At 43.9% G+C, this 27,110-nt stretch overlaps 1 protein-coding gene across 3 annotated transcripts; it reads right to left on the bottom strand.

Annotated features, from left to right (window-relative positions):
• Positions 1 to 26,848, bottom strand: LOC310881163 (organic cation/carnitine transporter 2-like; the record flags this gene model as incomplete). 3 transcript variants are annotated; one of them, XR_014572147.1, is made up of 11 exons in its annotated part: positions 25,656 to 26,848; positions 16,854 to 16,957; positions 15,467 to 15,621; positions 14,074 to 14,245; positions 12,972 to 13,098; positions 8,272 to 8,372; positions 6,330 to 6,544; positions 4,947 to 5,129; positions 4,065 to 4,200; positions 3,178 to 3,373; positions 1 to 1,401 (listed from the first exon to the last, which is right to left on the bottom strand). XR_014572147.1 is itself a non-coding variant. In XM_083798054.1 (10 exons), exons 1-10 carry the CDS (start codon positions 26,046 to 26,048, stop codon positions 1,320 to 1,322), a joined length of 1,668 nt encoding a protein of 555 aa, XP_083654180.1. In that variant the 5' UTR covers positions 26,049 to 26,322. The 3 variants fall into 3 exon arrangements, 2 of the variants coding, with proteins under 2 accessions (XP_083654180.1, XP_083654181.1); XM_083798054.1 differs by lacking the exon at positions 3,178 to 3,373 and having other exon boundaries at positions 25,656 to 26,322; XM_083798055.1 differs by lacking the exons at positions 1 to 1,401; positions 3,178 to 3,373 and having other exon boundaries at positions 4,061 to 4,200; positions 25,656 to 26,844.
• Positions 26,849 to 27,110: the final 262 nt, after the last annotated feature.

The raw sequence follows: 27,110 nt of genomic DNA on the forward strand, positions 1-27,110 counted from the left end.
CAGGTTCAGGTTCTGTTTATTCAGTCATTATAAGACAGGACAAAACACAAACAAGTGCCACAAGATAAATGCTTTCACCATACACATCTGTCACAGTATAAAGTAATGCAAGTTCAGGATGGCACAAACGAGACTCCGTGTACGTGTATATTGTACGTATTTAAAGAAACACAGGTAGTGCCAAGGGTGCTTCTACGACCCAAGGAATAATTTCTTGGCAGATTTTCAACATGATTTTTTTTTTCTTTAAGAAACTCTCATACGCAATTAACACAAGTTAAGTGAAGTAACAGACCTCACAGAAATCAAACCGTTGGCACTTGAGAATCAAGAACCAGTGGTCTCAAACATATTGTAAATGTTGATCCTGGTAAATTTTACCATGAGGTCAATGGAGTGGCGTGGATTATTGATAGTATGTGTATGTGCGTGTACGTGGAAAGGACAGAACAAGGACAGGAGAATCACTTCCATCATCCAAAATTGCACAGAACATTTAAAAAACAAACAATTTGGACAGAAAATTTCCAACACTCATCAAAAAGGAAGAACTCCAAACTAACAACACCCTCTACACACACAGATGAAACCTTTTGCATCATTTAAAATAAATACAGCCTCGAATCAGGCCACATTCCAGTGTCAGATGTAAACAACTTCATCAGACATATGTAGTTAAAAACCGGCATTGGATTCCAGTGGATTTTGTGAGCAAAGCTTCAATGCTACAAGTATTTTGTGCAAGACTATCCTTTCACTATGCTGAGTTAAAACATTTCAAGTTAGAATTCCTTCTCAAAAATCTTTCTTTGCATCTTTCTGAATCTGTTAACAAATTCAGCACATGTAAAGTCACTTAAGATCACAAAGAGGCACGTTTTCATAACCTTTACTATAATAAATAAGTTTTCTGTCCAGAGACAGAAGTCAAGGAATCAAAACCAATTAGCAGCTTTTTCTAGCTATTTTAAATCCTTGATGGGCATCAGCTCTGGAGAAGGCTCACTGATGAATCCAGGTGCTCTGGTAGCCCTTGAACTCATTTTCAAGTATTGTTCAGCTGAACTACACACTTACTTACAAAGGGTTGACCAGATATTATTGTTCCATGGTACTAATGCATTAATGCGGCTGAAAATCTCATTGAAGGCTACACAGTATTTATGGCCATATAAAATGAGAATGTATGGAACACAGTGCTTAAATTTATAAATAAGGTTAAAATTGCAGGAGGAAGTGTTGCCACTAGCCTGTTCTAGAAGGAATATTAGAAGAAAAGTCCATTTAACTTTCAATCCACCAGGAAGCAGAGAGTTTCATTAAAAAGCTGTGCTCTTAAAAATCTCTGGATTTTCTTCTTCATCCTTTGAATTCCTTGTAGATGCAGGCCTGTATTCTAATCTGGAAAAAAATAAATTAATGAGAGAACAGAAAAAAAGTCTCTGATATCCTGAAACATACTTGACATTACCGACTCCTGATTTTAATATTCCGTTGACTTAGTTGGACAGGTCCCTTTCTAACAAAGGGTGTGTGCTTATGTATCATCTTTGACTGGAGCCGTGGCAGAAGGCCAAACTCCCAATGCTTTTTTTAGGTTAGCTGAACCAAATTGGAAGAATTCAGCCCTTCGCCAGTACTTAAATGACTTTAAGAACCTAGAAAAGTAAATTATTTTGTAACAGTTTGATATTGCAGAATTACTGAAAACATACAGACTAAAAATAAAGCTCATTTAACTAAAAAAAGGCAAGTCTATAAAGCAAAGCATTCCTCTTGTACTTTTATTCCGCCCTCATAGCAGAATAAAAGATTTGGAGCTTAACGGGGTACATTTTACAATACACACTTGGGAAGAGGGACTAGGCTTGTAGTCAAGCTTTTGCATCTTCAGCAGAACTATTAACTAAATTACCAAAGCCAACTGGGTACCTGACAAAACCTAGGCAAGTCCTTCTCTCTTCTCAGAACCACAGGCTGGTGGAGGCTGGAGGAAGCTCTGGGTCCTTCTGGTCCAACTGCAGCTCAAGCAGGGGCACCTGGTGCTGCTCGCCCAGGAGCATGCATCCAGGCAGCTTCTGAGTATCTCCAGGAACGGAGACTCTTTGGGCAACCTGTGGCAATGGTTTGCCACCCACACAGCACAGGTGTTTCCTGGTGTTCCTGTGTTCCAGTTTAGGACAAGAGGCACTGGGCGTATCACTGGGCACCACTGGAAACAGCCCGGCTCCATCCTCTTTCACCCTCCCTTCAGGTATTTATATACCTTGGTAAAACTCCCCTGAGCCTTCTCTTCTCCAGGCTGAACAGTCCCAGCTCTCTCAGCCTTTCCTCACAGGAGTGATGCTTCAGTCCATCTTGGTGGCCCTTCACTGCACTCTCCCCAGTCTGTCTCTCTCTTGTACAGGGGAGCCCCAGACTGGGCACAGAACTCCACGTGGGGCCTACAGAGGGGAAGGATCATCTAATTGCATCTTTGTATGGTTGGACGGTGTCTCTAGATTCCGCCCAGATTACTTGTCCCGGTTTCCACCATCTGTATACATGTTTTTTGTATTTGTTTTGCCAGGAGCTTTTTGTTCATGCATGCAGACTCTTGGCATTTTTACCTGTCTACCCTTGCATTGGGATGGACCAGTCTTGAGCTTGGAGGGGGTGATTCTTGAATATTAAACATCTTCCTTATGCTTCTCTCCAGGGCTTTATCCTCTGAGACTCTTCCAAGTAGATCCCTGAAGAGGCCCTGCTCTCCTGAAGCCCAGGGTTGCAATCTTGCTTTTTGCCCTGCTCCCTCCTCTCAGGATCCTGAGCTTTACCACTTCATGGCCATTGTATCCATGGCTGCCTTCGACCTTTGACTTTCACATCTCCAACGAGTACTTCCTTGTTTGTGAGTACAAGGTCTAACAGATCACCCTTCATTTTTCACTCTACCACTTGGGTCAGAGAGCTGTCATCAATGTCCTCCAGGAGCTTCCTAGATCGCTGACACCCTGCTGTGTCGGTCCTCCAGCAGATGTTGGCACGGCTGATGTCCCTCACGATAAGCAGGGTCTGTGAACATGAGGCTACTTCCAGCTGTCTGTAGAGAATCTCATCCACTTATTCCTTCTTGTTGGGTGGCCTACAGCAGATGCCCGATCCATCACCCATACTGCTCTGCTCTGTAACGCTTACCCTTAATCTTTATGGCTCATCCATCCTGAGGCAGAGCTCCGTTCCTTCCAGCTGCTCTCACACAGAGGGTGACTCGACCTCCATGTCGTCCCAGTCTGTCCTTCCTAAAGAGCCTGCATCCCTCCACTGCAACACTCCAGTCATGGGAGCCGTCTCACCATGTCTCCGTGACTCCAACAAGACTGTGGCCCTGCAACTGCACACACAACTCTAACTCTTCATGTTTATTCCCCATGCTGTGTGCACTAGTGTACAGGTACCTCAGAGAGGCAGCCCAGCAAGCTGTCTTTTTTTTCTCCCCCCCCTCCCTTCCCCATAACAATACCCTGTAGGCATTTCCTTGCTTACATGCAAATGCTGGGGGTTATCCCATTTAAAAGCCTTCTTTTGTTGATTTTTCATTCCCTTTCCTTCATATAATGTCAACTCTGTCCACAAGTCCCTCACAAGGCTGCTGGTAACTGTCTCTCCCATGCTGCTCCTAGTTTAAAGCCCTCTTATCAGGCCAGCCATCCTGCTGGCAAAGACACCTTTGCTCCTCTTAGTGTGGTGGATCCCATCTCTCCCCAGAACACTATTTTGTAGACAATTCTTTGCAACTCTTCAGTCACTGTTATAACTCTTAGAATTCTTTTAAATGCACAGCCAACTTTTAACCAGCAGCTTCTGTGGCATACAGGTACCCTGGTCCTCAATTACTTGTGCTGTGACTCCATTAGTCTCTACAGAACTAGTCTTTCCTACTGCTAGTATGCTTTTTATACAGCAAACCAAGTACATTAGCAAGGCTCTATACAAGGGAACATATGCATAGGCATGCACATAAATTTATAGATAAAACAGATGTATTAAAATCAGAAGGATTAAAATCAGAAGGCAACACTTACCCTTTCACCAACAGCATTTGCTCAATTGTGTCAGGAAGAGGCATACCGTAACTTTCTGGCAGAAACAGAGTAAGGATTCCTGATAGCACGGTCAGGCTCCCCATCAGGATGTAAGGCAGGAACCTATCATAGGCACCTAGCAGAACGCAAGAAAAGCAAGCATCAGTTCTAAGTCACTGATACCATTTGTACCTAGGTACAGCTTTCAGTAAACAAAACAAAAACCTCTTGGCCTAGCACTCAAAGCACGTTGTTTTAAACATGCTTGAGGAATTCAAAGACTGGGAAACAGTAGTTATGAGAGCTGTCCCAACAGAATCAATAAGATTGTGAGCATCTCTTCAACAGGCATAAAACACAGATTTCTCTATGTTATGACTGTGTGTTGTTCAGATACGTCCTGAGATCCCATTTTTTAGTTGCAGCTTCACAAGCCACACGGATCTGGAAACAAAGAGAAGTCAGAAAATCCCAGTGACCCACAGAGGTGGGAGGCTGAACTGAGTCAAAAGCACATCTAAAACTAGCACGTGGTTGCCAGCTTAAGAAGAACCCAGGAGATACAAATAAGACTTGGTAGTTGGCGTCCCATTACAATGACGTGGAGAACAAGGGTCCCGGACCTACGGTTTGGACACAAGCACTGGAGTGCTGGGCTGCTGGACAGACTTCTTTGACACACGTGGTGGTGCCTGTGAAGCTGGGGCTGTTCAAGAGTGAGTGCAAGTGAGCAAAACTGATTTGGTTTCAGTTTCTTTTTTAAACCCTCCTACTAGATCTTCCATTGAGATGCAATTCTGTCGTACGCCTTGCATGCAGCACTAGAACAATGATTTCCACCATCACCATCTCCCCAGCACAACCGCAGACTAGTTAACTTACCAAGGTAAACGAAGTAAGGTGAGAGGATGCTGCCAAGTCTGGAGGCCATGGAACTTGCTCCAACTCCCATGTTTCTCACCACCGTTGGGTAAAGCTCAGCCGTGTAAACATAAACCATTGAAAAGGCAGATGTGATCCCAAATTTCCCCAACATCACGAGGAGAATAGATATGGCACGAAACTCTGAAATCAAAATGCAGTAAGAGCTTCTATAAAACTCTGACAATTTATGATATCTATTAATTCTACTGTGTTTGCATAACTTCTGTCTAATGCCATTATCCAGTGTCATTTTTTCCTGTACATGTCTACAAGCAACTTTTTTTTTTTTTTTAAAAGCTAGGACAAACATGTTGATTTTCCTCTTGAGCATGGGGCTTTCTGCCAGGTTAAAAATAAGTACAACAGAACAAGAGCTGAAACGGTTCTTTCAGATTTCAGAGGCCAGATTGTTGCTATTGCAAACAATGCCATGTATTCCTTTTTAATACAATGAGCAAAGTTAATAATTTGAAACAAGTTATTTTTATTTTGCTGCTCTGGTTTCTCATTAACATTCCCAGCTACCAGTCAGTAATTTAATTCTACAATGCTGGGTTGACTTTAACTAGGACAGTTAGATTTGAAGATCAAAATAGATCTTATCAGTGTCCAATTAACTGAAAAGGATTAGGAAAAAAAAAGAATGCAATTCATGTATTGCCTGTATAAAATAAGCAAGGCAGTTCTTGTTCAATTTTTGTTTATTCTTTGATTTGTAAACAAGTGCTAAGCAACAAGCCCTCTCCCCAATTATATTTAACATCATTACCAGAAAGAGTCCAGAACCCTCAGTCTAACTGGCCTGAAAATGTACATTGTTTAGTATCCAATAAATGTTATTTTGCCCTCCTTGCAGTTGCCAGACATTATTTTACCTATCAACTCTAATTTAGTAAAAGCATCTTTGCTTATCAAAAATGCTTCCACAATGACTGTCTTGAACAATGACTGTTCAAACGAGCCCTAAAGAAAGAGTGATTGACAGTTGTTTAGGAAGCAAGTTCTGTAGCCTCCTGTTAACCTCCAGTTAGTCTAGCCCCGGTTTTACACTTGGACTTTACCAGAACACCTTGCCAGGGATGTATGGTAAGGCAAAACTGGACTATGGTGCTGATCTGAACAGATCACAAAGCAGAAGACCCACCTATAAAAATGTATCTGAATTGCTATGTTGTGTCAGCTCCCAGTGCAGCAGCACTGAGAACCAAGCAAGAAGGGCATAGATAGGAACTGAATGTCTATATTTAGTCCCCTCGGGATGCTTTCCCTCCACATCTGCCCAATGCACGGCACTGGACTTCACCTAGCATACATGTTTGAGATCAACCAATGGTTCCATACGTGAAGGCACCAGCTGAATGAAGAGAAGAACGCAGCCTCCCAAGAACAACGCAGCAGCCATTGAATACCGTCGGGGGAGATTTCGAAGCAGCAGCCAGGAAATAATGTAGGCTGGAACTTCAGTCACTGCTGAGAGGAAGCAGTTTAAATAGACGTCTCCATGCAAGTTGGGTGTGTCAAGAGAAAGTCCAAAATAACCAACAGAGATTATCATCCTGAAAGAAGCAGAAGAACATGATCAGACAGATTGGTCTTCCTCCTGAGGTTGCCGTGAACCTCTTCCCATCTGCCAATTGTAGAAATCATGCTGGTGGAGAGGGGGTGAGGTTCACGTATGCCTCCTTATTTCAGGTCACCCCTGAGAGATAAGTGATGTTAATTCGCGATCTAACAATATTATTTAGTTCGTATTACGGGTGGTTGTAGCTTTACCACGACAGTCTGAACTACTGAATTCTACAGCTTCTGAGGCCTCGAGTAGCTTCTCATTATGTTTAGAAGGAGACAGGAAGCTCTGGGAGGAGAGAATTGTTTCTGGATCATTACCCTCCCTGCTTTGTGTATTAAGTCAGAGAGGAGGAGTATGGCATTCTGGCAGACCTAAACAATCAGGGATTTTCTCTGCCATGCCCCACACTGGCTGGACAGCACCCAAGTCGTGTTCGCATGGCTCTGTGCCTGGGTTGGTCAGGATAACAGGACAGAGCTTGGCGGCTGGGCACGCAGCCATCTTAACTGTGTCTCTGCCAAGCTGCAGCTGGCTTCCCTGTGACCAGGGGAACGCACAACTGTCCTCACTGACAAGATCTCCGGTGCCGTGGGAGATGCTGGGAAGGTGGTTATGCTTCAACAACAAGCAACAAGGTAAACGAGGTCATTGGATCAGGATGAGTCCAGGTGCGGGTTAGGCACAGAACACTCAGCACTGCCTTTCCTTCAGCATTCATGTGATAGCAGAACACAGAGAAACCTGACTGCACAGCACGAAGTGGATCACTGACCAAAGATTAGGTCTTTTTCCTCCTCACTTCACAATGGAAGAACATTCACGGTCCAGTTACTTAAAATAAGTTGCCTAGTGTACCTGAGGGTAAACCCCTCATTGCTGTGTACAATATGCCAGCTAAAACTATTCTCTTCGAAAGTAGTTATTACATGGTATTTTTCATGATTCTGCACAACACTGGGCTGCTAAGAGTTATTTTTATATCAAATAAACTGCCTATGCTTGCTGGAACTCACTTCCAGTAGCAGTTTGACTTAGCTTATCACACCGGCAAACCTTGACAGAGTTATAACTTTTCTAGCAAACTTTTAGGGGGTATTTACATGTTCCAGGGTGATGAGAAGTTAAACTTTCTCCTCCCTGATGCAAAACCAGCAAAGGGATTAATTTAAAAGCTCTCTAATCCCTCAAAACTAACAAAACCCTCAGCCATTTGCTGTTATCTATTACCCTCTTTTATCAAACTTCTTTTATGAGATCTTACAATTCTTAAATCTGAATATACCACGCGTATACTGTGCATTATAAAACACTGTTGTGAGGCAGCATAGGATGCTTTATATTTAATGAAATTACTTAAAAATACGTTAGGTAACTGACATTCAAGGTAAAAAGAGTTTTAAAATGGTACAAACCAACTAAATAGTTTTCTACAAGATTTGCAAGAGCACGTAGGCTATGCAATTGACTTGGACAATATCTGACTCTTTTGTGCAATCATAAAACTTCGTTCAGTACCTGGTAAAACAGCCCTTCCTCATGTAAAACGAAGAACCTATGTAACCAGAATTTTGTTGCTTCTGCCAGCAGGTCATTGTTTCTTGAGCTAACGAGTTTTGCCCATTCCTCCTCAGAACACCTCAGTGTTCAAAGAGCAGTTTCTTACTGTTTTGCTGCCTTTGTGCTTACGTACTCCCAGACCACATTCTTGCTTACCACAGAATCACTGACATAATTGTGATAGTCAGAATATTTCGGGTTTTCATTAGATCCAAAATGGTGTATGTCTGTTGACTCTGGGAATCCACATCCTGCAGCTGGAAACAAACAAACAAAAGCATGGAACGTTAACATCACGCAAGCAGAATTATTGTGAGAACAGGTCCACTGCCTGACTTATACACCACTATTTGAGAGCATGTGGGTCCATTTCAGTAAGCTGCAGAGCTGAAACAGGTGCCTCACTTCTAACCAAATGGGTATATAGCCACAAGAGCCAAGTATCTGTGAAAGCAGTTGCTCCTTCCTAATTTAAAATCATTTAAAATTTAGGCTGAAATGAGTCATCATTTTCTCTGCCTGAGGCTCCATAAAGCAGCTGCTTGTTGTTACTTTAATACTTGAATTATAAAGCAACAACATTTATAATTTATATGCCACTGCTGGCATCACTCTTGCATCCAGTTTTGAGCTCAACACCTTCAGCATCATGCAAGTCAACTGCACCCAGACAAGAGGAGAGAAACAAGGATGAGACATTTGAAAAACATGATCAAGTCTGAAAGAACAGAGCTTATTTAGCCTAAGGGCCAGAAGACTGAGGGAGTCTTAAAAGAGCAAGAATGGTTTTCAAAGACCAGCAAAAAAGTGATAAACTGTCTACCCCTACCACAGAGGAGGCAAGAAATAAGATTAAACTGCAGCAGGATAAATTTAGTAAATGACTCCTCATGCTGGACCTAACAGTAATGTATTTAAAGTGAGACAAACTGCTGAGGAGCTGAAGAGTCCCATCATTATTTATCCTGGTTTTGAAATCTCCTTGTAAGAATACAAGCAAAAAGACAACGCATCACTTCTCCCTTCCCCATGAAATTTTTCAGCTCTTCAAGATAAAACCATTTCCATGTAAACAGTGCAAAGACATTCTTCCATGATGCACGCTAACAAGTTTTGTGCTTGATACAATTACACAAGAGGAAAGATTTTTTTTTTAATTTAGAACTTTAATTTAGACGTCTAAACAATGAGTAACAAGGGAGAGATATTTTAAAATATGTAAAAGGTGATATGAGAGCACAACTTGCATTGATTAAAACAACAAATTCTGATAAAGCAACACTATACGGCTGAAGAAAAACTGTTTTTTCTACATGTGATAATTTGTCATCACAAAAGATGGTATATTTTCAGGGTTTGTCAAAGTACTTGCTTAATTTTATTTTATTTTTTTTAAATGGTCTCACAGCAAGAATGTGAGCAAGATTTTGGTCTGACAATCTTCTAGATTCTTATGTTAGGTGATTTTATATCTATCTGAATCTGTAAGTCTACTAACTATTAGAAACCTACCCAAGAAAGAAACAAGCATCCACCTTAGCAGCTCAAAATTATAAAATGAAAAAAAAAAAACTATCGCTGAAATATTTTTAATTCTGACACTTGTTGAAATGCAAGCTGTCAAGACAGCTCACAACATTTAAGCAACAACTTCTCTCTTCACAACTAGAAGAATCACTCTTACCTGATAGACCGCTACTACGTGCAAGCACAAAACATTATATACAAAGATTACTTCCTCCTGTGATTTTCCAAGACTCGAGAAAGTCAAATTACACTTAAAAATGTTTAAAGACTGAATGTCTTTGGTTAGCACGGCATACTCCATAGTGTGTGCAAATGATTACAGATAAAAGGAAGTAAGATTGTAGCCTCAAAATAGTGCACTCGCTACTTCAAGCTTTTCTCAACTCTCTCTCTGCCTGGTCTAATTTAACACCCAGTACTCTGTATTAGTTCAGCTTGCAACATTTTTTCCCCTAAATCATCAGGCCTTCCAGTAGAAGAGCTGGATACATTCCAGGACACAACACACAATGAGGAGACAAAAGCAACCACTAGTTCAACTTAATTCCTCATCAGCATCTCCTCCATATTCAGGTAGGTGATCTTTCGGCAAGTTAATTGCTGGAGACTGATTTGGAGCCCTTAAGGTCTTGTCCCTCGACACAAAATATAAATTATTTCCTCCGTATCTTGTAAACCATCTTGTATCTGAGCTAATGCCAACAAGAAGTTTATGCAACTTCTGCATCAGGTCAAAATTATTTCCGAGCGCTATTCTGCTCTGAAGATCTGGAGGATAAAACAGTAGCCTGCTGCTCGTGCACTCCAAACGTCAGTGTATTTGCCTTTGGAAATCTTCGTTTTTTTATTCTATTAAAAGCACGAAGTTCTATTAAAGGCTTAACGTTTGACCGTTTCCCTTCTTCCTGAGCACAAGGCTCCCACCACAGAGGCTGCGGGCAGCTTTACAGCTCGGCCCTTTCTCATCCACCACATGACCCTCCTGAAGTGCTCTCCAGTTTTGCCACTCTTGGTTGCCAAGAAACCAACAAACAGGAAACAAAAAAAAGGGAGGAAAAAACAAACAAACCACAAAACAAAACCAGGAACACTGCAAAATTTAAACAGTCGATGAGAAACAGGGCCCAGCCTTTTAGCAGCTGTGTAAGCAGACAATACAATCCCCTAACGCAACAGCACAAGAAGCTACGGCAAGGGCAGGGAGAGCAAAGTGATGGGCTGTAAGTAAAACTATCACCCAAACATTTTCATTCCCCTCGTATTGGATAATGCAACCAACCGGGCTCTATTTATGCTCTGCAGACTGTTTGGGGATAGTCCCCTCCTGGACCCTAACTGTTTTGAAACCTCGGAGCCCGAACGCTGCGGGTGCTGCACCGGATTGAGGAACACTTCAGACAGGAGCCCCGGGCGCTGCTCCATCCAGACTGCTCATTCCAACTGTATGGGGCCTCACGGCGAGCCCAGATTTCTGAGAATCGTGCTGCAATGTAAACACGTTTCCTAAAAACTGAGGGGAAGATGCCAGCCTTCTGCTCTACAGCTCTTCAGCAAGCAAATGAGAGAACAGGGTAAACAGGCCACTGAGGAAGAAGGGCTTTGCACAGATTATTTTGTCACAGCATTACTTTTACTTTAAAAAAAAACGGACAGAAGTTCTGCAGTTAAACTATTACCTGTTAATCTAGCTCATTTGCCTTTTAAACAGCATTTGAACAGCATTTCTGAAAGTTGACGTGCTTTGGTTTAATCTCTTTGGCCATAAATAAGCACTGCGTAAATACGCAGTGCAGCCCTCCCTGCTGCGGCAGCCAGCAGCTCCCCCTTCTCCAGTGTTCCCCAGGATCACCATTTCCTGGTCTTGCCCCTGCCTTCTGCTGCTCCTTCATCCAGCCCCATTCAGAGATAGGGAACAGATTAATTTTTCTTCCTACGAATGGGAGATGGAGGCATTCCAGACGCAGTGACCTTAAGCCAGTGTTGGAGTCAGAGCTCGTTTTCTGTTCTCTTGCCACAGTGCTGGCAGGGGGTAAGTTTTTATCCCTACAGCATGAGAAAGAATGTGGGCGGGAGGAAAAAAAAAATCCAGTGAAAGAGCCATCATCAGAGGTCCACGCTTTCCTGGCATTCTCAGTCTGTTCCAGGGAGACCAGGATGGCTCTCCTACTATCTACAAATCAGTCTAGATAAACAGGTTTGCCTGTACCTCAGCCACCTTCCAGCCAAATTAAGCTTTTTCAATCTCAATAGCAAGACGTTTGAGTTTAATGGCTAACCATTTTGCTCAGCCTGGTTGAGAGGCCTTGTAAATCAAGTGAATATACAAAGGTAGTGACAATCAAATTTCCTATCAACAGCTACACGATGTCTAGTGTCAATGAGAACACAATTGAGCAACCATGCCCAGACAGACTCTAGAGATCTACACATTCCCCTGGATTATGCAAACGATTTGTCTGTCTGATGTGTGAATGAACGCGGAGCTGATTATACAGCTTAAGGTCACCAACTGCTCAGACAAAGGGGAGATACCTAGAGGAAACAAGAACACCTTTGCAGAAATGGAGTAGTTAGCAGTATATCTTTTCTTCCTCATCCACTCTAAAGAGGTTCAACTTTTGATCTCCCCAATATGGAGTGAAAATTGAACTAGAGGAACAGTAATTCCAGTACCACTGGCCAGGATCAGTTTTATATTAGACTCTAAGCAAGCATAAAATCTGTTCAGAGCATAACTACTATCTACAGCCAATCACTAGGAAACAGATATTTCTGTCCAAAGAGGTCTGTGTCTAGAGGAAAACAAAGGCTAAGAGACTAGGAGATTAAGTGTTCTCTGTTGGGTCCCAAGACATACTCCTCAACATGGCCAGGTCCCAGAGGCTTGAAAGATCAGAATCAAGTCATTTGTCAGCTGTGTGGGCTAAGAAAGCCCACCAAACTCCGAGTCACTGGGATAAACTAGACTCCCTGCTAATTTGCTGACTTCATATGGGATATAGTCAGATAACAAAACAATAGGTAAATCAAATGCATTACCTCCCCTCAAAACTATGGCTTAAATCGAAAAGACAGCTGTTAACTGGATCAAAAAAATGTTTGCATTAGAATGTTGCATGGGATTGGGACAGCAAGGGCTTTGCAAATCTTAAAGAAGCACGGAAAGGGTATTATGCTTTAAGGCGTTTCAAGAAAAGGATGAACTTCTACCCATTTGAGAAATACATAATACACTGCAGGCATAACTCAATTCATGTGTTTGGAAATTAACTGCTTTCCGTAATCATTAATAGGTCTAGCAAACAACTTGACTGCTAAATGAATCTTACCTCACTAGGATCAAGTATTACATCTGGGGGTGTAATACCATTAATTTTTGCAGCCTTTCGGAGTATGTCTTCTGCCTCTTGAAATCGTCCCTGAGAGATTAGCCACCGTGGAGATTCTGGAATGACCCTGTAAGAAATGTTCATAATAATGTGTCAGCATTTCCACAGAATGCACTGCTGCAGAGACCAACACATATTGTTCCAGGCACAAAGAGCTCAAAACTTTCCACACCTTGCAGAACTTAGAGCAAAGACAATAGAAATCAGATTTACAAGAGCAGACTAGCAGGCTGAACAAGAACAGATTAAAATGAGTTCATGGATTTTAAAAAAATACTAAGGAGCTGAAGCATGATTCAGAAAAGAAAGGAAGAGCAACTAAAACCTTCCAAGTATGGGGAAAATGGTTTAATTAAAGAAATTCAGAAATGCGAACACATAAGCAGCATTCTGTACATTAAGAGGTATATGCTTAGTGACTAACGCCTATAAAATCAGTTCTTGACTTGCCCGTTTGTGACACTGTTTACAGAAAGTGGAATCTGCATGAGTCATTCAGCTTCATAAGAGAAGCTAGATGGAATCAGACACACTGTGTAAGTGAAGAAACACCACCACCATGTGGACTACTTAAACCTTACATGTCACATCACAAAGGTAGTATTTCACCAACCGTGGATGAAAATATTGAAGTCTCACAGGTTTTACAGCTCGTCATATCTGTATCACCATACCATTGCCCAGCTTCCCAAAATAACTGTTTTTCTTGCTGCTCTTAGCCCAGGCCTACTCCTAAAGTTCACTGATTTTGGCTGATGCAGGAGGACGAGTTTTTGCCCTTTTTTCCCCTCCCTCCTTTCAGTATGGAATCACTTCATTTTCTAGAAGCCTACAGAAAATGAAGACTATTTTTTTCAGACATGAGTCAGAGATCAATGCTGCAGACTTGTGGCTAATAGACTGGGTACAGTAAAAGGCTACAGCCACTTTTCACCTGCCCACTCCTGAATTTCATTGGTAAAGGCTGGCTGGCATCAGGATCTTAAAAATCTGCTGGCAAAGCCTTCTACAGACTAATGTCTTGTAGCTTCTTTCTACTCACCACCAGAGTGGGATGCAGAGCAGCCCAGGTAAAGTAAGCGCCAGCAGCAGCATCCGCCAGTCTCTGATGAAGTAAGCAAACAGTGGCAGCAACATGTAGCCAAACGCGTAAAATATGCAAACACCTAGCGTGCAGAATAGCACACGGATTGATTTGCCAAGAATTTCTGTGCCTGTTCAAAACAAAAGAATGAAGATTAGTGTTTTAACTTAGTGGCAACAAGATATCTTACAAAAATACCTTAATAACTGGCTTTGAAATATACTACACTGGGTAGTTACAGCATATACAACGTTGCCTTCCAATATTTGAGGCACTCCAGATCTGTTTCATGTCATGATCCTGCATAAACCCAAGTAGTTACAAGTACAAAAGGAAGAGAATCAGGCTATAACTGTATTTCTTTATGTAGAAAGAAATACAGAAGTGTTAGCTACATGTTCTTAGAATCTCCCATTTTACCTGAGGAGCTAAAACCACCAGATATACTACAAAACAATTTTCTACATTTTTCCTAAATTAGGTTCTGACCTGTATTACCTTCTGAAATTCTCTTTTCTCTTGCAGCTGAAAAACTGAAATCTTTAGGAGTACACGTATGATACATAAAAAGGGCCAGGCTACTGGCAGTAGAACTAAATGCACAAACAGAGCGTCAATGCTTTCCTTTAGGAACACCTTGGGACCTGCAAATCAAGAGACTTCTAAAGAGATCATCTTTGCCATTTCTGCAGAAATCAAAGAAGATTACATGAACTGCAGCAGAGTGCACGCGTTGATGTTAGCTAAACACTGTTTTCACAGCTGTGCTGACCTTTTCTAGCCCAAAAGGAATTTCTTGCCAACATCTGGTACTCTGGACAGTGATTAGTATTACTTCCAGTGACTTCATTTTATTTTTTTTGAAATCTCAGATTCATAAGGTAATTCACATTCCCATCTGATCAAATATGACCTTAGTTAAACTGAAAGCAAATGAAGTATGAGTCATTATGCCTTTTAATTTTTACCACAGGATGTTTTAGGGAAACAGCGCTTTCTTTTACAAATTTGTACATCAAATACACATTTAGGTCCCATAAAGGACAACACAAATCCCTGAAAAATGACATCTTACACATCTTATCTCTCCAACTAGAAGACAGATTTTGTTTCAAATAACCAATTTCTGGTTTTTGCCTTTTTAGTAAGGTAAGCCACAGAATTAATTTAGATTGCACTTCTATCAACTGGAAACTTCCAAAGAGAGCATGAGTTATCCATGCGTGGTGAGAACACAATCTTAATAACAGTGTTGCCTGGCAAACCAAGCCAACACTAAGCCAGTATAAAAAGGAGCAGGGAAGTGCGTAGGACTAAAGACTGCATACTGTGCCCAGCAGGGCTTTCATACCGAGAACAAACGCTGCCACGTAGTTAGATATCTGTCCCATGCCGACCAGCAAAAAGAGCACTGAAAACATCTCCCAGCTGGTAGAGAAGACCTGTATGAAGCTGAAGCCAGTCTGCATTGCCATAGTTGCAAACAGCACATTCTTCCTGCCAAACCTTCCATGGATTTAAAGGAAAACAAAAAACAAAAACATCATTATACAACAGCATGAAATACACCTTCAGAAAGAGAAAGATACTATTACTCATTTGTATATCTGGGGAGATATAACATAAGCTTGGGAAATATAACACATGCATAACTATCCTAAATACATTAAGAAATCCACTGGCCAAGAAAAAAATAATATTCCTATGGCCACAAGAGAAGTCATCTTGAGGTATGTGCTGGAACGTTATTCCTTCCTTTGGGACAGGATGAGTAGGAAGACAAATCACCAGGAGCAAAATTATTTAAAATGCAAGAGCAGTAATAGATGCTCCTCCTCTGAGCAGCACAGATCAGCATGTTACAAAAAGAAAAAAGAAAATGTCTGAAAGAGGTAAAACTCAGGTTTGTTAGATGCTACTATCAGTAAGTGGTAAAAAAAAAAAAAAGCAACCTAATTTAAGGGATCTTAGCAGTTCTCTTGATGGACTGAGGCACTATGTACGAGGGAAAAGAAAACGGAAGGGATGCTACAAAACTGGGAGCATGGGGATTACGTTTCCAACAAACAGAAACTCTACAAGTAAATTGACAAATCAGAGGACCACGTATTGTTCCCTGGGAATCAGTACAACTGATGTACTGCACAGCAGATCTCAGGGTCGTAACCAGGAAAAAAAAAAAAACACACAAAAAACCCACCATCTGCACCACAGAAATTTACGGCAGCTCCCATTCTTTAAAGTTTGCTGGAGCACAGCCGAGCAGCAGTCGTGCTTTCCAGCTTCCACATACACAGCTCACTGGACTCAGACGTTGCGTCTGAAGAAGTGAAGCTCTAAGTGTTGATAAACAGAATTTTAAATTTGACCTCAGAACGAGGAAAACAAGCCTCAGAAATCTCCCTGAACACAGTCCAAAGTAATTAGAAGAGAACATTATGGATTTTTCCGTATGAAACTTTTCTCCTGCATCTGTTTTCTGGCATAAAAACAGTTTGCTGCAGAAGTGATGTCTCTGAAAAAAATAATCAGGTAAAGGTAACACCCGCTAACAATCCTTGTAGTGTTCTGGTCTAAGGTAAGACATTTACTCCACACACCGAGTGCACTCGGATGGGACAGTCACAGAATTAAGACGTGTTAGTAGTCGCAGAGAGACACTCAGAGCAAACTTCACATACAAGAACTGCTTGCAAAACAGTATCAAGGAGCCAGCGATTTTGGTGTATATACTTTACTTGTCTGAGAGTTGTCCCGATATGAAAGATCCGAGCAGGACACCCACAAAAAACAAGGAGGTACTCAGGGGTCCCTTCCAGTCGTTGTCACACACGAGATTCCACTGCAAGGAGAGAGAACATGAAAGTCTTCCAGTGAACAGGAATCCCCCCCTCTCCTTCCACGTACGGCTAAGCCCAGATGAAAACGCGCCCTTTGAAAAGAAAGCCTCCACAAAAGAAACGAGCAGCCAACCTACGGAACAGATCTAACTCTATAAAAACGTGAGTTTTGGGCATGATCACTCATACACATATATGCGACTAACAGTTTCCTCGTGCACTCGACTCAGCTTGCCTTCAAAGGCCCTGCAGCCCCTCAAGCAGCTTTTTGAGAACAGACTCGAAGCTTTAGTTTCCTGCTTACGGTAAAGCCTTCTGTTAAAAATTTATGTTTCTAATTTACGAGGAATTGAACTATACAAACAGAAGCATAGGAAAAAATGCCTCCTCCTTTATTATATTTTAATACGGTTTTGAGAAAGACTGGAGATTCACTGCTCGCTGGGGACCTAATTGCAGATTGCGGCTCGTTAGGCAGAACGGGTCTGCAGCAGACACCTGCAAAATCCACCATGGTCGGGTTCTTCGGGAAAGCGTCAACTGCAATCTTTAGAATACGAATTGAAATATACACCAAGCAAACTGAGATTTCCAAAATGAAAACAAATCTTGGCAAAAAGAGGAAGAAATAAAAAGATACCTATTAAATGAAGCCTGCAATAGCTTGCAATCGCTTCCCACTTGTCTCATGTTTCTGAAACAGCATTCGTGTTATTTTTGTATCACTGTCAACAGCTATTACTGAAAGAGTCTATAATTTTGTTTGGGTTATTGGTGAAAAAAAAGTGTGTAAATATTAAAAGAAAGGACGAAAACAGCAGGGCTGCCTCCTCGCCCCTTACCTCACTGCTGTGCTATGGCCGGAGCAGCTCAGCGGGAGGCTGAGCGCAGGCATGGGATCTGGAGGCACCCAGCACTCCTGATGTGCGGCCAAGCCCTGCCAGCCTCTGTTATTCAAACACCTCCCCCAGGGGCCCTCTTTCAGCGTTTTAGCGATGGAAATTTTTAGTTTCCAATTCGCACTAAAGACGAAAATATTTACAGGTCAGTTTGCAGGTCAAGACGAAAATATTTACGCTGAGCACAAAACTAACCCCCCTCAGCCCCAGCTTACAAACAATCCAGTACCGGGCGTTTCACTCGTGGGGTTTTTTGTTTCTTTGTTTTTAAAATCTGTACTGGAGCAGCGCTCAAAGCTTTGATCTGCCCCATAGGAAACCCAGGCTGCCGGGCTCCCAGACCAGCAAGCTGTCTGCAAAGGGCCTGCCACACACCAGACACCGCCAGCGCCTGTGTTTGCTTGCCAGCCATATGTTGAATGCCCACAGGAAACAGCTTTTTCCTTCCCTCTTTTGGAGGGATATCTTTCATGCCTCCTTGTCTCCTTACCATTAAGCCTCTGACTGCAGGAATCTCACAAACCCTCAGTTTTTCATAGCTCACCAGACCATAGGGTACGTTTTAGGGCTGGGTGATCACTGCAAATCACTGAATGGACAAGGCAGTCTGTCCCTTCGAGATCCCCAGGGCAAAACCCAACCGAACCACCCCTTGTTTCATGGAATAGCATCTAGTTTTGAATTACAACAGGAAGTTTTCCTAGAGAATTATCCTCCTTCATAAAGACTTACTCTCACCTGTGTTTGTGCAACTTAAGCTGCCAACCATTAGACCGTCTTAATTATAATCTGTAGAGATGAAGTCTTATTTGTTTAAGGTCACGGGAGCAAACACAACACACCTTTTCCCAATTTGTAACTGTATTCAAGGCATTTCTTAACCTCTCCTTTGATAGATCTGACCGTGGTTTTCTTTGTCTTCTATCAGACCTCATAGTCCTCAACCTCACTCTTGCACTTATTCCCAAAGCCCTTCCAGTTTCACAATGCCTTCTGAAGCACAGGCTCTAGCACTCAAAACAGAGGTCCAAGAAGCCCTACCACCATCATCAGCTAGGCATCATTACTGAATTTCCTTTCAGCATCAGCTTCAGCATCAGCATCATATATTTTCTAATATGCCACCAAATTTACACCATCCTTGTAAGGGATTTCACTTACTGGGACCGAAGGGAGCAGCATGAAGCCATGATGGGGGCAGCCCAGGCTGGCTGGTACTAGAAGGTTCCTCACCAACGAAGTGGTCGGGCACTGGGACAGGCTCCCAGGGCAGTGGTCACGGCACCGACGTGCTGGAGTTCCAGAGCGTTTGGGCAAAGCTCTCAGACACACGGTCTGATTTTGGGGTGGTCCTGTGCGGAGCCAGGAGGTGGACTTGATGACCTGTGTGGGCCCCTTCCAACTCAGATGTTCTGTGATTCTATAGTTACCAATGTCATGTAGACTAAAACCCATAATTAACGTATTTATGATTAAATCTGTATTTATTCACCAAATGCTTCATTCCTTGTAGACTAAAGAAAGTTTGAGCGACTCTCTGATGACTGTTCGCAGAGCCTAATCCAGCCAAGAAGCTTTGGCAGAGCAAATCTAGGCCATTGGAAATATGCAGCAAATGATCATTATCAAATTTATACAGAAGAGAGGTTCCCGTGGTTACTGTGTCTTCACATGACATTTATTAGGAAATCAAACACCGCTCCCAGCAGGCATCCTGCAGTAGCAGACTCGCCTACCCACAAAGAATCCCCTTTCCACCAGCCACAGCAACCAGACATCCTTTTCAGGAACAGAACTGAAGTTGAACTAGCCAAACAGTCAGCCCGGTGATTTATAGCATATCATTACTAAATAAGTCATTATTTCCCTGCTGATCACTCCGTGCCTGTGAATTAGCTGCCTCCTTTCACCCGTCCTCCGCTCCGTACTTTGGCACCCAGGTTGCACAACACTTGGCTTTCCAGACACTGGCATGTTTGTGCCCGGTAACAAACATTTTCTTATGACCGCTGAGGCAGAGACATTGCTTGGAAAAGTTCATGGTTATAAAATGCCACGCTGCCCTGCCAGAAGCTTCTTGCGTCGGCAGGTGGAAACATACCGGTCCTTAGAACGCTGCTCTGATTACCAGCTTGTTTTTCTGTGTCTCTATTAACACAATTTTAGGAGCTGTTACGCCAAAGAGCACTTGAACCAGGCACCAAAGCAAACTTCAATATTAAGTTTCCAAGGGAAAACTACCTTGGTTGTGCAATACCGCTTATTTATAGCCATGAACTCCACGTGCACAACCACTGAAAGAGATGCTAAGGCCTGTTACCTCTCGCCCCTGCTGGTAAAGGTAGGCTGAAGAGCTTGGCTTTTCAACGCCTCACCAAACAGATCTGTTTGTCTGTGATGGTGGCACCGATCTCCCAGAGCCACTCTGCAAGCACGCCCTCCCCTGAGCTGCACATTGCCCAGGAAGTCACTGAAGCATCACTGCTAGGAGGCCAGCACCGCTCGGAGCAAGCATCCCGAGTAGTTACTGATTGAATCCTGCTGCTGGCAGAGCTGCGTGAGCACAGTACGCTGTGACCCAGTGCTCTAAAATCATGTGCTAGTTTCATTTCTCTGTCTTCGAGTGAGCCTGCTAGATAGCACGGCCTTTGTCCCAGTAAATAAGATAAGGTTAACCTCAGCAAGGTATTGTGGCTCCAAACAGGAGAAAACCCCATTTCAGCCCTGCTTCAAACAGCACCTACTGACACCGCAAAGCACCAAGCTCCTGAACACTGGTACCCAACGCTCGTGCCGTGACACAGAACTTTCTCACTGCCTTTTTTTTTTTTAAATAACTTTGGAAGAGGTCATCCTCTGGTGCAGTTTAAGCCTATCTCCTTACCCAAGCAGCCTGCAGGTCCTTTGGCTGGGGTGTAACTTCTTCCTGAAATGTTTGTCAGGTCAGGGCCATCCTTCATCTGCAGCCTCACGCCCAGCAGCAGTAACTGCTTGCACGTTGCGATCTACAGCAATCACAATGAAATTCAGACTACTCCAAGATGAAATTTAATCTTTTTAAAGCTGAATATTGTTTTACAGTCTTCTGCAAAGTGAAAAATAAAGGTACCAAACTAAAATTGCCAGGCAAGTTTAGGCAGATGCCACAAGTCCAGCTGATGATGTTGCCACATCCCAAGCAAAAAGCGTACTTCTAAATTCTCTCGGCACTGCAAAACCTCCAGGAGGCAGACTACTATTTTTATTTATTTTTTTCCTGCACGCAGGCTCTGCATCCATTGTGCTAGCAGAATACCACGTGCCCTGAAAGGAGAGCTGGCCTTTGATGAATTACGAGCACTGAATCCCGCACTGGCTCTTATCCACACACTGATGCAGACCCCTTATCCCACATAACTTTCACTGCAATTTTCTTTTCCAACCTGGTCTAACAGGAACTAACAAAACTCTAACTGCTAATGACAAGGTGCCAATCATATTTAAGCATAAAATTTGCCCAGTATTGTAACGCACTAGAACGTGGAAACTGCAAGCCTAATTATAGGGAAGCTCTACAAAGCATCAGAAGTTCTTGCGATGCAGCATCACAGCAAGCAAATGCGTACTGCCACCAAATGCATGCTGCTTCCAAACACATTTGGAAAGTTACAGAAGTAATTGAGGTCAACAGTATAATTTGGGACCACAGTGGAAAAAAAAAGCATGTTTCTCGATGTAAAGAGAACTGTTCCACTGCAGGAGCACCTGTACTTTCCTGATACCAGTCCTAGAACCCTACACAAAGAAGGACTACAGCAAATACTAAAAACTTCGAAAGCCTTACACAGATACACCTGTTATATACGGAAAAGCCTTACAGGAAGAGGAATTTTCACAGCTACAGCGCATCGTGTCCTCTTAATCCTCTCTCTGCCTTTTAATTTAAAAAAAGAAAAGAAAAACAACACTTCTGTTGCTGAGAAGAGCATGCGTGATTGAAAAAAGAAGTGGGACAGTCTCGTGTGCTAATATTTGCTTTTTAAAAATCAACATGTTAGCAAGAATTCTTGAAGCTAATCCAACATAGCATGCTCTCTCCTACCAGTTGCTTCTCTCTGTAAATCAAGGCAGGTTCTTAAAAAAATAAAAATAGACAAATCCCAGTCTCACAACCGAGCACTTACAACCACTGATGCAGAATCTGGTCTTGTTTATACTCATATAAATATTCTCCACTTAGTTGAGAGCTATGGGCATTATTAAACACCCTTTCCTCTGAAAATGCATTTGTATATTCCAAATACTTAGAGGTTCTAGATATTCTATCACAGATTTTAATCTCTAAGCAGAAGTTTGCATCTACAAAATATTCCTTATGCTCAATTTCTCCCCTTGTAATTCTTTTTGAGTTTTATAGAGGTAAACTGAGAAACAAGCTGATTTTTAATCCAAAATTAAAGACAAAATAGGAACATTACCCCATAATTAATTCCCTATGGTACCTCTACATTAGCTTTGTTTCAATTTTAATTATATGAACTACAAGTCTATCATACTGTAAAAACACTAACCCTGTAAAAACATTCTAAGGCTAGAAATGTTTATGAGTGCAATTCTGAAGAGTCCTGCGTTACGTGCTTCTTAAATTATACCATGAAAACCTCAGCATTTTTAAAGTACATTTATCAGCCATTCATTTTCACTTCTGAGCTGAAAACTATACATTTTTCTTTCTTCCGATGACTATTAATACTAAGATTTTGCACCTACTAATCAGTTAGTCTCAGCTTTTTAGTTAGTGCTTAGCTCTGACACTCACAGCTGTGCCAGCTCACAGCTATCAATAGTAACTTCAGCCAGAAGAATATTCAGATGTTACCCTACAGCAAAAAAAGGGTCCTTCTACTGCTTTTAGCAGATGAAAAATAACGGAAGTCCTGATGTGACTTCTTGTCTCTGAGGCCACTGCACTAACACGATTGAAGACGTCAGCCAGAGCCGAACCTGGACGACATGGGCTTGATTTATGCTTCAGCTGCTGGCTCCCCTATTAGAAAAGCTTGTGGAAATCAAAGTTTCTATCACAAGCCTGTGCTTCTATTTTGGGTAACACAGCCCTCCTTGTCTCCCAGCAAAAAGGGAACATCAGAACCTCGTCACACAGCTGTACTACAGGGCCCATTTGTGTCACTCCAGCTGGCACCACCGCAGCCTCCCCTTGTTTCCTGCAGGTCTGGAGCAGCTTCAGGGCACGGGTCTGACGGCCACCTCGGTGTAAAGGTAACGGAACACTCAGGGCCCTAAGATCTGCATGGGAACTTTCTCTATATGTTCTCACAGGACCCAGAGCTCCAGCAGTACACCAGGCCTCAGGGTGCTTTAGTAATTCCCAGAGTAAGCATCCTTCCTCTGAAAAAAAAATGAAACGTGTTAAGACCGCAAGAGGCATAAAACATGCAACTCTGGAGTACAAAAGGATGCTTGCATTGACCTGATTTCAATTTGATAAACAATCATGCTTCTATAATTAAAAAAATGAAGATGTGTACACAAAACTCTGCATCTTTTTAAGTTTCAGTCTGTAGGAATCACTCCCATACTTCAGTATGTAAGAATACGCCCAAACTATAATGTTTTACTTGCTGTGTCATCTAACATATCCTCATGATATCATTTCATTCTAGTCTACTAGTGCTCAAATTCACTGCTCAGTTCTGTTCCCAGTTATTCAATATAGACCCCAACCAGACACTAAGCTTTCATAGACATGACTGGAAGTTAGCCTTTTCCCTTAATTACCCCAGTTTATATATCTTTCAGTCCCATATGTAAACTTTTATTGTGACTACATTCTTTTTTTTAATGGGACTTAGGGAGGAATAAGAATGACACAGATGGTCACTCTGACTAAAGAAAAACTTCTCATATCCCTCAAGCCACAGTATCTCAAGAAGTAAAAGATGAATAGGGATTTTGTTCCTGGTTGAATACTCCAGACTAGCTAATGGCATTCTGCTGTTAGTCTGCTTGAAAGAAAGAAAGTTCCCCCTCAACCGAAGAGGGGACTGAACGTGTTAAGTCTTCCTTCAAAAGCAGAAATGTAACTGAGGGCTTTCTCTAGAGTCACGAGAGATTTGTGCAAAAACCTATTGTAAAAAAAATTCCCCCTTCCCCCTCCCACTGTCAGCTACAGAAATCTGGGACAAAGGTCCTCATGATTATTCAACAAGTTAGAGATATGCAACTAAAGGCAGGATTAGTGAATCATAAAAGCAGCAGCACCAAGCCAACAAATTAAACAAGTTTAACGCTGAAAACCTGCAAGTATGTGAAAGGCCACGGCTCTTGCAAAACTGGCTCAGAAGCATTAATATTAAAGAGAAAAAATACTGCCTCGGTGCACGATGCCTGGGCAGCCAAACATCACCTCCCCCAGACGCAGAACATCTGCCAAACTGTACAGCCACCGGGCGAGAGCTGCTGCAGAGCCTCACCGAAATGTTAGCAGCTTCTGTTCCCTGCAGATCGTGAAGCTGCTGGAGGGTACTCTGAGAGTTCGGATGTTGTAACTCGCACCCAGTCAAAGCTCAGTGAAGAAGCTGGAGGGACACAAAGTGCTGGCAAAATACGCCTCAGCCAGGCCAACCCCTCTATTAGGGCACTCAGGACAAAGCCAGTATGTTCGCCTGTAAATTGCCTAACTCTAGAAAACGCCACCTGCCTCATGCTGTCTTAAGAGTGCCTCAGCTTTTCACAACCGTACATTTCACTAATGACCAGGATCTACAAATCCAGAGCAGTTTTCCTCTTCATGAAAAAAGCAATTCTTCAGTAATAGGTGAGGCGATGCCTTGTGCCAGCTGTCAAACGCCACCCAAGCCCCCAGGACCGTGCATGCTCAAGGGAAGTTTTCAACAATTCAAGTTTTGCCCTGTCCTTGCTTCCCCGTGCTAATGTGGTCTCTCTTCCCTGTGCTCCCTTCCTCACCCAGCTTCTCCTCCTGAGGCAGGCTTCTGCGCTCAGATCAGCTCGTGGTCATTAAGCACTCGAACATCCATCATCACCGTCCTCGCAAAGCAAGGAATATAGGCCTCTGAGCAGAAAATACAGCTACGGTTCTGTAAAACTTGTTCCCAGCTACAAAGAGGAAATTGGACCGTACAAACAGTTTACAAGCCTTCTGAAAAAAAAACTATCTACATTTTGAAATTCAAGTATTTCCTTGCATCCTAAGTCAGCCAGTGCCTGTGGGTCTCAGTACAGCTTTCCTCTGAAACAAGGACAATCAGCACAGCCTCACCTAGCTCTGTGCCCTGCCTGGGGACGCGGCTGGCGGGACACACCTGGGCCGGTCAGGATCCGGCCCGTTCCCGGCAGGTGAGCGGGGACGCGAGGGCAGCGGGCAGGTGCGGCGCTGGCACACGGCAAAGTTCAGGTCCTCTCGGACACAGCATCAAAACAGCACCTTGCTGCATCCCACTGTTGTGCCCTGCACAACTCAGGATGACTTGTACTGCCTTATTTTTTTTAAAAAGGAGGAAAAAAAAAAAAAAAAAGGTTGATGTCATGAGCTCGAAGAAACATCTTTGAACCACCAAGCCCATTGTTGCTGGGTTGACCTGTCCTCCCCACGGTATACATGCTGATATCAGATGAAAATAACCAAGCAGTCGATGCACACACACTACACCGGTTAAGACACGGCATCCGGAGGCTACTTGTGCAACTGGCAGCTGACAGAACAGACCAGCTTAGGCGTCCCACCGCGCCGGGAGCCCCCGGAGGAGCCGTCCCCTTGCCCCCGGCCCCCCCGGCGGCGCACCTCGGTGACGATGGTGGAGCGGTAGACGTCTCGGCTGTACTCCCAGCCGTCCAGGCACGGCTCCTGCTCCAGCTCCCCCAGCTCCACGTCGGAGCCGGGCCGCAGCCCCAGCGCCGAGAAGTTGGCGAGCGCGGCCAGGCGGTAGCGGCGGCAGCGGCTCGGCTCCTCCCGGCCGCCGCGCAGCTCCAGCGGGATGCTGGCGTTCAGCCACTCGCCGCTCAGGTTGGCGCCGCGGGGCACGGCGCACCGGTGCGCGGGGGTGCCGGCCAAGAAGACGATGGAGAGGCCGTTGAAGCCGTTGGGGACGATGCTGGCGCTGAGCAGGAAGAAGACGAGGCGCTGGAAGCGGCCCCACTCGCCCAGGAAGGCGGACACCTCCTCGTAGTCCCGCATGGCGCCGCCGAGCTGCGGCCGCCGCTGCCACCCGCGGCCCCGTCTGGCGCGGGCAGGAAGCGGCCGGCCCCGGCCCCCGCCGAACGCCGAGCCATGGGCCGGGCCTCGCCGCTGGGGGTGGGGTTTGCAGGCGGAGGGCCCGCAGGTGGGGCCGGGCCGGGTCGGGCCTCGGCGGCAGCGCCCGGCCTCCCTCAGCCCGGCCCAGCCCGGTGCGGCCCGGCGGAGGCCGGCCGGCAGCCCCCGGCACGCCGAGCGTGCGGCCGGCAGGGAGGCACGGCGGGGGCTTGGCCGCTGAGGCGGAAGGACGCGCGCCCGGCTCGTCGCCGCCGCCTCAGAGGCGTAGGGCCGCCCGTTCCAACCCACACGTGTATCAGAGAGTATAATAAAACACACATATAATACAAGAGCATCCATTAAATGCAAAATCCTCACTCCTGTTTTGGTTTCACACTGATGGGCAGCCGCCACACGGCTCCCTCGCTCCCCCTCCTCAAAGGGAGATGGGGAGAAAACACAACGGAAAAGGGTTCAAGGGTCGAGGTTGCTCAACCGATTACTGTTATGGGTAAAACAGACACAGGGCAGGGAGAGAAGTGTAATTTATTGCCTATTGCTAACAGACTAGAGCAGTGAGAACTAAAGACAAACTAAAAGCACCTTCCCCTGTCCATCTTCTTCTACCTCTTCCCTTCGAGCAGCCCAGGGGAACAGGGAACGGTGGCTGTGGTCAGTCCGTAACACTTCCTGACTCCTCACACAGAGGCCACCCTCTTGCACTGTGCTTGGCCTCTGGTCTGCGCCTGGCATCTGGGCCTGCATGTTTTGGGCAAGCCGAAATGTTGCCATGATCAAGGTCAGGTTCCTTGCAGGAAGCTGGAAAGGAGCTTTTACAGGTCTCCACGAGGAGCCTGGCCCAGGCCCATGTCGGTGGCATGTACCAAACAGAACCAGCCCCATGTTTCCTTGCTAAGGCCTTGCTTTGGGTCCTTCCCCACATGCGAGCCTTCACTGATTTTGTTCTTTGTACAATCAAAGGAAAAAAAAAAGTTAATAAGTAATATC

This window comes from Anser anser (assembly GCF_964211835.1).
Source record: "Anser anser genome assembly, chromosome: 14".
Classification (NCBI taxonomy): Eukaryota; Metazoa; Chordata; class Aves; order Anseriformes; family Anatidae; genus Anser; species Anser anser.